The sequence below is a fragment of the Somniosus microcephalus genome, unplaced genomic scaffold, assembly GCF_052327205.1.
Source record: "Somniosus microcephalus isolate GS21.2 unplaced genomic scaffold, FLI_Smic_1.0 unresolved_chr2, whole genome shotgun sequence".
Classification (NCBI taxonomy): Eukaryota; Metazoa; Chordata; class Chondrichthyes; order Squaliformes; family Somniosidae; genus Somniosus; species Somniosus microcephalus.
This window is the reverse complement of record NW_028225180.1, coordinates 91,087,778-91,100,831: the sequence shown is the minus strand read 5'-3', so window position 1 is coordinate 91,100,831 and position 13,054 is coordinate 91,087,778. Positions and strand designations below refer to the sequence as shown.

The 13,054-nt window shown below is 54.6% G+C and overlaps 1 protein-coding gene across 1 annotated transcript in view; it reads left to right on the top strand.

Moving 5' to 3' along the window:
* Window positions 1–13,054, top strand: part of mta2 (metastasis associated 1 family, member 2) — an 82,156-nt gene that overhangs the window by 23,232 nt on the left and 45,870 nt on the right. Inside the window, exon 2 of the mRNA XM_085975716.1 lies at window positions 8,829–8,896. Within this exon, the coding sequence (XP_085831842.1) occupies window positions 8,829–8,896 (68 nt within the window). The remainder of the gene's footprint in view (window positions 1–8,828; window positions 8,897–13,054) is intronic.

The following is a 13,054-nucleotide window of genomic DNA, read 5'->3' as shown; positions in this document are numbered from 1 at the left end:
TGTGTGTGTGTCCGGGTGTGTGGTGTGTGTGTCCGGGTGTGTGGTGTGTGTGTGTGGTGTGTGTGTGTCCGTGTGTGTGGTGTGTGTGTGTCCGGGTGTGTGGTGTGTGTGTGTCCGGGTGTGTGGTGTGTGTGTCCGGGTGTGTGGTGTGTGTGTCCGGGTGTGTGGTGTGTGTGTGTCCGGGTGTGTGGTGTGTGTGTGTCCGGGTGTGTGGTGTGTGTGTGTCCGGGTGTGTGGTGTGTGTGTGTCCGGGTGTGTGGTGTGTGTGTGTCCGGGTGTGTGGTGTGTGTGTGTCCGGGTGTGTGGTGTGTGTGTGTCCGGGTGTGTGGTGTGTGTGTGTCCGGGTGTGTGGTGTGTGTGTGTCCGGGTGTGTGGTGTGTGTGTGTCCGGGTGTGTGGTGTGTGTGTGTCCGGGTGTGTGGTGTGTGTGTGTCCGGGTGTGTGGTGTGTGTGTGTGGTGTGTGTGTCCGGGTGTGTGGTGTGTGTGTGTCCGGGTGTGTGGTGTGTGTGTGTCCGGGTGTGTGGTGTGTGTGTGTCCGGGTGTGTGGTGTGTGTGTGTGGTGTGTGTGTCCGGGTGTGTGGGGTGTGTGTGTCCGGGTGTGTGGTGTGTGTGTCCGGGTGTGTGGTGTGTGTGTCCGGGTGTGTGGTGTGTGTCCCCGGGTGTGTGTGTCCGGGTGTGTGGTGTGTGTGTCCGGGTGTGGGGTGTGTGTGTCCGGGTGTGTGTGTCGTGTCCGGGTGTCGCAGTGTTGTCTGGGTGTGTTGTGTGTGCTGGAGCACCTGTTTCCTGAGGGGGGTGACTGTCCCTGTAGGGCGGTCCTCGCTGAGCCCAGCCAGCTGTTGGCTTTCGTTTGTTTTTAAAATAAAGAACAAGAACCTCAGACTCTCCGAGTGGCCTTTGTTGTTCTCTACACCCTCAGCTGTTGCTGAACACAGATCCCCTTCACTAACAATTTCTCAGTAACTTTTTTTTTTCCTTCCCGCCCCCGCCACCCCCATTTTCTCCAGTCCTCTGCTGAAGATGCTGATTCTTGCAGGGTTTACCTCGCCCGCCATTCACGTGAGAGTCTCAGCAGGCTATTCGACCGTAGAGGGCACCGCAGCTGAGCCCGAGCCTGCCTTCCTCCCCAAATCCACACGGGTGCGCTATCCCCGCAGGGCCCACTGGATGGTGATCGGGAGTGGTCAGCCTGGCTGATTTACCCCCCCGCCAAACGCGGGCACTGAGTCCAATTGTAGAACCCCTACTGCCCTGACCAACATCAGCTAACTCGACATAGACCCAGGATTGAACCTGGGAAAATCATACCCTGTATCTCCCACTGTACAGTGCGCGTACCTGAGGTGCTGTGGGGAGGGGGGGAGGTAATTTTCAATATCTTGTTGGTTGTTGTATGTGCATCATTTTAAAAAAAGGTGATTGTTCTCTGTCCATAGTTCCATTTCCCCCCCCCCCCCCCCCCAGCTGATTTTGCCCAGACATTGTGTACTGTGCATCATGTCTGCCTGACCTCTCCTAAGCAGCAGTAAATGCTTCACTGTTTCCAGCCACGAGGATGTGAAAGTAAAACAGATTCGCATTTCTGCAGCGCCTTTCATGGGCTCGGGACGTCCCAAAGCGCTTTACAGCCAAGGAAGTACTTTTGATGTTCAGTCACTGTTATAATGTAGGAAATGCAGCAACCCATTTACACACAGCAAGCTCCCACAACCAGCAATCAAACAATGATCAAATCATCTGTTTTAATGATGTTGGGTGAGGGATAAATATTGGCCACAAGACAGCTGAGGGAGCGCCGCACTGTCGGAGGGGCAGTACTGAGGGAGCACCGTACTTTCGGAGGGGCAGTACTGAGGGAGCGCCGCACTGTCGGAGGGGCAGTACTGAGGGAGCGCCGCACTGTCGGAAGGGCGGTACTGAGGGAGCGCCGCACAGTCGGAGGGGCGGTACTGAGGGAGCGCCGCACTGTCGGAGGGGCGGTACTGAGGGAGCGTCGCGCACTGTCGGAGGGGCGGTACTGAGGGAGCGTCGCACTGTCGGAGGGGCAGTGCTGGGGGAGCGTCGCACAGCCGGAGGGGCGGTACTGAGGGAGCGCCGCACTGTCGGAGGGGCAGTACTGAGGGAGCGTCGCACTGTCGGAGGGGCAGTACTGAGGGAGCGCCACACTGTCGGAGGGGCAGTACTGAGGGAGTGCCGCACTGTCGGAGGGGCGGTACTGAGGGAGCGTCGCACTGTCGGAGGGGCGGTACTGAGGGAGCGTCGCACTGTCGGAGGGGCAGTACTGAGGGGGGGGCAGTACTGAGGGAGCGCCGCACTGTCGGAGGGGCAGTACTGAGGGAGCGCCGCACTGTCGGAGGTCCTGTCTTTTCGGATGTGACGTTAAACTGAGGCTTAGTCAATTTTAAAAGGTCCCGTGGTCAATGTTTCCCCCTAAGGCAGCTGTGGAGAAATCTAAAAGGCCCCGCGCAGGCCGCTCACCGGCTTTGAGTGTAAATACCCCGTATGCTCAGAAATTTAAAGGGACGGCGCATTAAAGGAAACAGGCCAGGCAGAACAAAGCGCCGCTGCCAGGAAACGTTGCCTGTGGCACCAGTCACAGAGCGGCTTGCTCTCCTGGTATCCTGCCCAAGATTCAATGCCCCAAACACCACCAAAAACAAACTCTTGGACATCTGCCTCAATGTCTCCTTCAATGCCTGATTCACCCTCCTGTGCGGCGCCTTGGGACGTTTGACTATGTTAAAGCCGCTATATGAATGCACGTTGTTGGATCGGGCTCCTTCCCATCCCAATCTTGTTCCTCGATTTTTTTTTTTTTTTCTTGGAAAGAGTGGGTGAGTGGATCCTGGCAGGGGCCGGCCTGTAACTTTGTGCTGTGTCAGGGTGTGTATGAATGGGCTCCCGGATGACTCTCCTTCCCAGCTTATTTATCCTCCTTACTCATTGCCTCTGGAGAGATGCGTTGGTCCGCTAGCAGCAGGCTCGGAGGAGGAATTCCTTTGTGGAGAATCATGGGGTGAACTCGCTCTCTGTGGGAAATGCCTTGATTGAGAATTCTGCTGGTTTTTTTTATCCCTGATTTTCTTCTGTCCTATCCAATTAAGGGAGATTCCTGGGCGGGGGCCACGGTTACATTAGCTGCCAGGCAGACCTCGCTGGTCTTGACGTGTGCGTGTCAGTAGGACTTGCGAGCGTGGCCGGGGGGAGCACAGCTGAGCAATATCCTGCTCTTGCCCGATGTCCACACGCACTTCCTTTGTTAAATTATTTTCTCCCTTTCCTCTGTCTCCCCGTGTTACACACCCTCCCAGGCTAAGTGTCACAGAATCTCACAGCACAGGAGGAGGCCATTCGGCCCATCGTGCCTGTGCCGGCTCTTTGAAAGAGCTCTCCAATTAGTCCCACTCCCCCCTGCTCTCTCCCCCACAGCCCTGCACATTTCTCCTTTCAAGTATTTCTCCAATTCCCTTTTGAAAGTTACTATTGAATCTGCTCCCACCGCCCTTTCAGGCAGCGCGTTCCAGATCACAACAACTCGCTGCGGAAAAACATTCTCCTCATCTCCCCTCTGGTTCTTTTACCGATTATCTTCAATCTGTGTCCTCTGGTTACCGACCCTCCTGCCACTGGAAACACTTTCTCCTTATTTACTCCATCAAAACCCCTCGTGATTTTGAACGCCTCTATTAAATCTCCCCTTAACCTTCTCTGCTCTAAGGAGAACAATCCCAGCTTCTCCAGTCTCTCCACATCACTGAAGTCCCTCATCCCCGGGACCATTCTACATTGCAACATATATTTACATTCGTGTGAGCTGCTTTGCCACGGTGTTGCTCATGGGTAACTTGGGATGTGGAGCGTGGCGAGAGGGATTACTTGCGAACCCTGCTCTGTCCCTTTAAGGGCACTGCTCAGGTACTCCTTGGGGAAGTGGTCTAACTGGGCACTGATGGCAATTAGAAGCTAATTATAGTTGGACGTTTCTCTCGGTTGACAGCTACTTGGCTGCTCTTCGCACCATATCAGCAGCCCGTCAAGGTCACAAAAACCCAGCCGGAAATAACTGGGTTTCTTGCTCAATTTGTATCTTTTTTAAAGGATTGTTCCATCGTGATTTTGTGTTTCATACAAGGCCGACTAATGCTTTTATACGAATGGATGGCGAGGGAGAGAGAGTGGGGCGGCGAGTAGAGGGAGGGGTGGCTGGATGGATGGCTAGAATGCAGTAGAGGTGTGCAAACTGCGGCCGATGGGGCACAATCGGCCCACCGTTCCCTACAGTCTGGCTCACAAAGCCCCGGCAGTTCACTCCTTTTGCGCTGGTACTTCTTGCTGGTTGTTCTGTCCTGTGGACTTTGAGAGCCCAGAGCTCCGAAAGGAGCTTTCTCTGGGTCGCCCTGCCTCACTGGGGTGGATTAAACCCTAAACTGGAGCACCGCGCGCGGTCTGTTGGCGTCAGCGGTTTGTGATATCTGCTAATGACGAACTTTTTTTAAAATCTTTATAAATGTGGTCTGGTAGGCTCCATGTTACACACTTAAATGATCAAAAAGTTTGGATGGTCCTGATGTGGAGTATACAAGCTGGAGTGCATTCCCTCCCTCATCCCATCCGTCTCTCCACCTCCCTCGCCTCCTTTTAAAACCCCACTTAATACCCATCTCTCTGACCAACCTTCTGGCTAACCCTCCTTCAGCTGTTTTTCTCAAGTCGTGGCTCTGTCTCTCTCTCACTTCTGAGTCAGGTGGTCATTGGCTCAAGCTCCACTCCAGAGACTTGAGCACAAAATTCAGGCTGACACTCTGTACTGAGGGAGCGCCGCACTGTCGGAGGGTCAGTAATGAGGGAGTACCGCAATGTCGGAGGGGCAGTACTGAGGGAGCGCCGCACTGTCGGAGGGTCAGTAATGAGGGAGTACCGCAATGTCGGAGGGGCAGTACTGAGGGAGCGCTGCACTGTCGGAGGGTCAGTAATGAGGGAGTACCGCACTGTCGGAGGGGCAGTACTGAGGGAGCGCCGCACTGTCGGAGGGTCAGTACTGAGGGAGCGCTGCACTGTCGGAGGGGCAGTACTGAGGGAGCGCCGCACTGTCGGAGGGGCAGTACTGAGGGAGCGCTGCACTGTCGGAGGTGCAGTACTGAGGGAGCGCCGCACTGTCGGAGGGGCAGTACTGAGGGAGCGCCGCACTGTCGGAGGTGCCGTCTTTCGGATGAGACGTTAAACCGAGGCCCCGTCTGCCCCCTCAGGTGGGTGTAAAAGATCCCACGGCCACTATTGGTAGAAGAGCAGGGGGAGTTCTCCCTGGTGTCCTGGGGCCAATATTTATCCCTCAACCAACATCACTAAAACAGATGATCTGGTCATTATCACATCGCTGTTTGTGGGAGCTTGCTGTGCGCAAATTTGCTGCCGCATTTCCCGCATTACAACAGTGAGCACATTTCAAAAAAGTACTTCATTGGCTGTAAAGCGCTTTGAGACGCCCGGTGGTCGTGAAAGGTGCTGGAGAAATGCAAGTCTTTCTTTTTCATTCCTTCTTTCCGTCTCTGAAATGGCTGGCGATGTTTTTTCTTTCTATGTTCAAGGTGCTATGCAATATGTAGTCATGTATACGGTCAGTGTGAGTGATGGTGTGCCAGCCTTGCAGTGTGACTTGTCTTCGAAATGACCCTGAGATTCACCTGAGGTGGTGTTCGGCTGCACTGCTGCCTCGCTCACTGAGTCACTGCCCAAAAGGTTTCACTCCTGCCGTCATAGCTTTATGACTTAGTAAACTGGGGTGGGGTGTGTTGCTGTTAGGCAGTTGCCCAAGAATTGCAGACATGCTGGCAATAGGCCAGGAAGGGGGACCAGTATACCTTTATTCCTTCCAGTATTAGGCATCTGTTCAGGCCCTACCCTCCCCCCACTCTGTCAGGCAGCATGTCTGAGGAACACAGACCAGCACCCACATGGGTCAGGGTGCTGGAGCACTAACCTGCTGCGGGCCACGCTGTCGCCGGGTGTGCTTTTCCAATGACCGAGCTCGGTGATGAATTTATTGTGCAACTGTTCATACGGAGTCAGCCGTGACTCACTTGGTAGCACTGCCTCCTCTCGGTCAGACGGTCAAGGGTTCGAGTCCCACTCCAGAGACGTGAGCATTTAATCCCGGCCGACACTCCCAGTGCCAGTACTGAGGGACCGCTCCGCCGCACTGTCGGAGGGGCAGTACTGAGGGAGCGCCGCACTGTCGGAGGGGCAGTACTGAGGGACTGCTCCGCCGCACTGTCGGAGGGACAGTACTGAGGGACCGCTCCGCCGCACTGTCGGAGGGGCAGTACTGAGGGAGCGCCGCACTGTCGGAGGGACAGTACTGAGGGACCGCTCCGCCGCACTGTCGGAGGGGCAGTACTGAGGGAGCGCCGCACTGTCGGAGGGACAGTACTGAGGGACCGCTCCGTCGCACTGTCGGAGGGGCAGTACTGAGGGAGTGCTGCACTGTCGGAGGGGCAGTACTGAGGGAGCGCCGCACTGTCGGAGGGTCAGTACTGAGGGAGCGCCGCACTGTCGGAGGGTCAGTACTGAGGGAGCGCCGCACTGTCGGAGGGGCAGTACTGAGGGAGCGCCGCACTGTCGGAGGGGCAGTACTGAGGGAGCGCCGCACTGTCGGAGGGGCAGTACTGAGGGAGCGCAGCACTGTCGGAGGGGCAGTACTGAGGGAGCGCCGCACTGTCGGAGGGGCAGTACTGAGGGAGCGCCGCACTGTCGGAGGGGCAGTACTGAGGGAGTGTCGGAGGGGCGGTACTGAGGGAGTGTCGGAGGGGCGGTACTGAGGGAGTGTCGGAGGGGCGGTACTGAGGGAGCGCCGCACTGTCGGAGGTGCCGTCTTTCAGACAAGACGTTAAACCCAGGCCCCGTCTGCTCTCTCAGGTGGATGTAAAAGATCCCACAGCCACTATTGGAAGAAGAGCAGGGGGAGTTCTCCCCGGTGTCCTGGGGCCAATATTTATCCCTCAACCAATGTTATTAAAACCGATTATCTGGTCTGTTCATGACCTCAGGATGTCACAAAGCACTTTACAGCCAATTAAGTACTTTTGAAGTTGAAATGTAGGAAAAGCGGCAGCTAATTTGCGCACAGCAAGCTTCCACAAACAGCATTGAGAGAATGACCAGATCGTCTGTTTTTGGTGACGTCGGTTGAGGGATAAATATTGGGACCGGGGAGAACTCCCCCGCCCCCCCCCGATCTGCTTCCAATAGTGGCCGTGGACTGGTTTATGCCCACCTGAGCGGGCAGACGGGGGCCTCGGTTTAATGTCTCACCCAAAAGACAGAAAGCTGAATTGGGACCCGTTGAAAGGATTCTGCTCAATGGGCGAATGCTTTGTAAGGGGGATTAGTGAGCCGTATAGGCCACGGAGGGTCCCGCGTTCAATCCCTGATCGGCGCTGAGTTAACGGACCTCAATTGGGCAGCTGTAGGGGCACATCCACTGGCCTTCGCACTCCTGAGAGAGAGAGAGAGAGAGAAAGGGAAATCGGTCCCGGGTCTTGCTCCTGACCTCTAATCAAGTGACCCCCACAGTTGGATAGTCCTTGTGGAGGCGGGATTGAGCTTGATTCGTATGACCCCCCCCCCCCCCCAACCCCCGTAGTGAAATGTGGAAACTGGGGCTCGTGCTTGTGGAATGGAGAGGGGGCACGGTGCCGGGGGGAGCTGTCTGTGCAGCCTCAGCCAGTGGCCACTCACCTGGCGGAGCAGAGAGGAGAATCCCTCCCTGTTCTCCTACGTTGCTGTGGCGCCGGTGAAGGAGAGAGTTTTGAGATCTCCGTCCGTTCCCTGAGCAGGCAAAGGAGAAAATCAGTTTATTTGTTCTGCATCTTTGGAATCAAAAACACAATTTCTAAATTTGCGGATGACACCAAATTGCAGGGGATAGTCAATACTGAGGAGGACTGCAACAAATTACAGGAGGACATTAATAAACTTGCAGAATGGGCATATAATTGGCAAATGAAGTTCAACACCAATAAATGTGAGGTATTACATTTTGGTAGGAAGAATAGGGAGGTCACTTGTTACTTGGAGGGTGCGAGTCTGGGTGGGGTCGAGGAACAAAGGGATCTGGGAGTACAAATACACAAATCACTACAAGTTGTGACGCAGGTTAACAAGGCCATAAAACAAGCAAACCAAGCACTAGGGTTTATTTTCAGAGGGATAGAATTGAACAGTAGGGAAGTTATGTTAAACCTGTATTGAACCTTGGTTAGACTGCACTTGGAGCACTGCGTACAGTTCTGGTCACCATATTATAAAAAGGATATAGAGGCACTGGAGAGGGTGCAGAGAAGATTTACAAGGATGATACCAGAAATGCGAGGGTATACATATCAGGAAAGGATGAACAGGCTGGGTCTCTTTTCTCTTGAAAAAAGAAGGCAGAGGGGTGACCTAATAGAGGTCTTGATCGAGTGGATACAGAGAGAGTGTTTCCACTTGTGGAGAAGAGCATAACTAGAGGCCGTCGATATAAGATCGTCACCAAGAAATCCAATGGGGAATTCAGGAGAAACTTCTTTCCCCAGAGAGTGGTGAGAATGTGGAACTCGCTGCCACAGGGAGTGGTTGAGGCGAATAGTATCGATGGATTTAAGGGGAGGCTGGATAAACGGGGAGAAGGGAATCGAGGGTGATGCTGATAGTTAGATGAGGAAAGACGGGAGGAGGCTCGAGTGGAGCATAAACGCCGGCATGGACTGGTGGGGCCGAATGGCCTGTTTCTGTGCCGTACATCCCATGTAATATTGTGTGCTTTCTAATCCTGTACCTTTGCATTCTTCCAGATTATGTTTACTTTGAAAACTCTTCGAGTAATCCATACCTTATCCGAAGGATAGAGGAACTGAACAAGGTACAGGCTTTACATTCTTTGATCGGGATACGGTGCGAAACCCTGATAGAGACGTGTTTCGGCACAGCAAGAAATCTTGACCTGTAGCTGTGTGGGGTGGTTTATTTTTCCGCCTCACCCCTGTTTCATTTCTCAGGTGAGAGGGCTGGCAGGTAACCTGCTCCCAGTGCTGCCCTGAAACCAACCGGGGATTCCCTTACCAGCGAGAGGCAAGCAGAGACCATGGGGGGAAAGTTTGGTTGGTTTGCGCCTCCCGTTAGCCCCCTAAGAGGGCGCTAATGGGGCACAAAGCAACTCGCGCCCGGGCACGGCGATGTTTGCGCCGCTCGCGAAATTAACCAGACATTTTGCGGCGGCACTAAACACTACCGCCACGATCTCCTGCGCCGGCAGATCGTGACGTCAGTCGAGTGTGCAACGCCTCGGTAGTGTCCCGGACCGGATATTGAGTGGTGCCCCCTGCCTTACCGCCTGCCGCTAATAATGACAGGTCGAGGGGAGCGTTTTGCAGTCAGGAAGGGACTGGGGGGGCGCTATTTAAAGGCGGCCGCTTCCTACCTTTTTTTGTTGGTGACATTTTTGCACCAGGCACTCTGAGAGAGAGAGAGAGACTTCTGGAAAGATTCAACGCTGTGTGAAGGAGTTTTGGGTACTGAGCAGCACTTTGCAGGTTCATTCTGATTTGACCTTGTATCGATTTAGAAGAGACTGTGGGGGCTGCACTCTGAGCTCTTCCCCTGGGTCTCTCCATTGTTCTTTCCAGCAGATTTGATGTACAGGTCTCTCCAGGCTGAGATTCAAGGCTGCAATGAGCAGGGTGTGGATGGAGAGCAAGACCGACCCTCCCCTTTAAGAACTGGCCAGCGCCAGTGTGTCTGTGTTCCATTGCTGACTGACATCACATGGGCTCCGCCAGCGCTCTGAGGTAGCGCCTCGCTCCATGGCGTTAGCGCCTTAAGACAGGTGTGCAGCGCCTGATTTAGCGCTCCAATCACCTCCGGGGCGATAGCCACGTTTGCAGTCGGAGGCGATAATTAGCGCCAGGCGCTAAACTTTGCGCCCGGCTGATAATTGCGCCCCAATCGGGGCGATACCGAATTTCTCCCCCCCCATGTACCTCTCCAGGGGGAAAAGAGAGAGGCACATCACATTGACCGTATTGTGTGTTCAACTAACATTGAAATTTAGCCCTGCCCAATCCGCTCCTCACCTGATGTCCACACACACACAGACACTTTCCAGCAAGGGTCACTCGATAGTGGTCAGGACTGGGAAGCCGGGATGGATTTCTTTTCGTCTTCTAGACCAGCAAAAATGAAAGAAAGAACTCGTGTTTCTCCAGCGCCTTTCACGGCCGCGGGACGTCCCAAAGCGCATCACAGCCAACAAACTGGAGTCACTGTTGGTAATGTAGGATGATGTCTTTCGGATGAGACGTTAAACCGAGGCCCCGTCTGCCCTCTCAGGTGGATGTAAAAGATCCCACGGCCACTATTGGAAGAAGAGCAGGGGGAGTTCTCCCCGGTGTCCTGGGGCCAATATTTATCCCTCAATCAACATCATTAAAACAGATGATCTAGTCATTATCACATTGCTGTTTGTGTGAGCTTGCTGTGCGGAAATTGGCTGCCGCGTTTCCCACATTACAACAGTGACTACACTTCAGAAAGTACTTCATTGGCTGTAAAGCGCTTTGGGACGTCCTGAGGTGGTGAGAGGCGCGGGAGAAATGGGAGTTCATTCTTTCAAGGCTCGGTGTTTGTAGGTCACTTCCCAAACACCTTGATAAAAGTGCTTTTGAACCTGGGTTTGAATCCAATCCAGGCGAGTGGGACGGAAGCTTTCTGACTCTTAGGCTGGAAGGGGTTCTCGGTTTTGGGGTGTCTTCAACCCGTTTGGCACAAGAACAGCTGTCCGGAATTCAGCCTTGCGTTGTTGGCCTGACTCGGATGCTATGGGGAGGGGGAATGTCAGTGTGATTGTGGTGGAGGTTCAGGCAGTTGTGTTGGGGCAGTGCATCTACGCTGAGAATGCTTGATGTTGTCGCTGGTTCCACTCCCCAGCACCGACACGGGGAGCAGAAACATTCATCACCAAAGAAACTTGATGCTTAAATCCATTCAGACCTTGCTTCAAAACCACTAAACTTGGTTGGTCCTGTCCCAATATAACTTTGTAGATTGATCGAGAGTCCACTGCTGTATGTTCCGCATGTTCTCCTCTTCTCCCCCCCCCCCCCCCCCCCCCCACCCGACAGGCACTCTCCCTCCCTCCCTCTCTCTCTCTGATCGAGAGTCCACTGCTGTATGTTCCGCATGTTCTCCTCTTCTCCCCCCCCCCCCCCCGACAGGCACTCTCCCTCCCTCCCTCTCTCTCTCTGATCGAGAGTCCACTGCTGTATGTTCCGCATGTTCTCCTCTTCTCCCTCCCTCCCTCTCTCTGATCGAGAGTCCACTGCTGTATGTTCTGCATGTTCTCCTTTCCCCCACCCGACAGACACACTCTCTCTCTCTCCCTCCCTGATCGAGAGTCCACTGCTGTATGTTCCGCATGTTCTCCTCTTCTTCCCCCCCCCCCCCCCCCACCCGACAGGCACTCTCCCTCCCTCCCTCTCTCTCTCTGATCGAGAGTCCACTGCTGTATGTTCCGCATGTTCTCCTTTCCCCCACCCGACAGACACACTCTCTCTCTCTCCCTCTCTGATCGAGAGTCCACTGCTGTATGTTCCACATGTTCTCCTTTCCCCCACCCGACAGACACACTCTCTCTCTCTCCCTCCCTGATCGAGAGTCCACTGCTGTATGTTCCACATGTTCTCCTTTCCCCCACCCGACAGACACACTCTCTCTCTCTCCCTCCCTGATCGAGAGTCCACTGCTGTATGTTCCGCATGTTCTCCTTTCCCCCACCCGACAGACACTCTCTCTCTCTCCCTCTTTCTCCCTGATCGAGAGTCCACTGCTGTATGTTCCGCATGTTCTCCTTTCCCCCACCCGACAGACACTCTCTCTCTCTCTCTCTCCCTGATCGAGAGTCCACTGCTGTATGTTCCACATGTTCTCCTTTCCCCCACCCGACACACACTCTCTCTCTCTCTCCCTCCCTGATCGAGAGTCCACTGCTGTATGTTCCACATGTTCTCCTCTTCCCCCACCCGACAGACACTCTCTCTCTCTCTCTCTCTCTCTCTCTCTCTCTCTCCCTGATCGAGAGTCCACTGCTGTATGTTCCACATGTTCTCCTCTTCCCCCCACCCGACACACACTCGCTCGCTCTCTCTCTCTCTCTCTCTCTCTCTCTCTCTCTCTCTCTGATCGAGAGTCCACTGCTGTATGTTCCGCATGTTCTCCTCTTCCCCACCCGACAGTCCCTCCCTCCCCCGCCCTCCCAGCAGTGGCTTCTTATCTGCTACCGCTGCCTGATCCTTGATAAGAGTGCTAGCTCAGACTGAAGTTCGAACCGGGGGTCGGGGGGGCTTTCCTGGTCTGTGCTCAGATCTTTCACTACCTGAACAAGCTGTGCTATCAGGGCAGCAGGAAATCACTTTATAATACAACCCCTCTGCTCACCATCTACCTGCTGCTCCACTGTCTGCTGACAGCATTCCCAACTGACTTGCTTGCCTGCCTTTGTTCTTGTGATGGGGTAGGAGGGGCGGGGAGAATGCCGATTGGGAATTTCTCTCCTGGGAAGTTGCCTTGATCTTGCTTCTACTGTTCCGCAGCACTGTCGTCCTGAAACCCTTTCCATTCTGGATAAAGTAAGACTCTTGTACTCATTCCTGAGCCCAAACCCCAGCAGATCGCCTCCTTCTGCACTGCAGTGGTCCACCGCTGTCCCATTTCTCGCAGCAGCCGACCGTTGCCTCCTCTGGGTCAGGCTGGCCCATTGCAGCCGAATTAGGGACAGTTTTATGTCCCATGCCCACTCGGAACCGGAGTGAGACTCATTTGACACGGGTTTCTTGCAGGCAGCAGAGACTCGCGAGCTGTATCCCCATTGGCCTGGGCTGAACCCAGCTTTCCAGAGGTGAAGGGTCAGTGCCTGGCCCACTGGACCAGTGCCTGGCCCTTTCAGCTCCCGCCGGGGCTTTGTCCCCTGCTGCTTTGGACGTGCGCCCCGATTCCTCTGACCCCCCCCCCCCCCAACCGGGGTTCG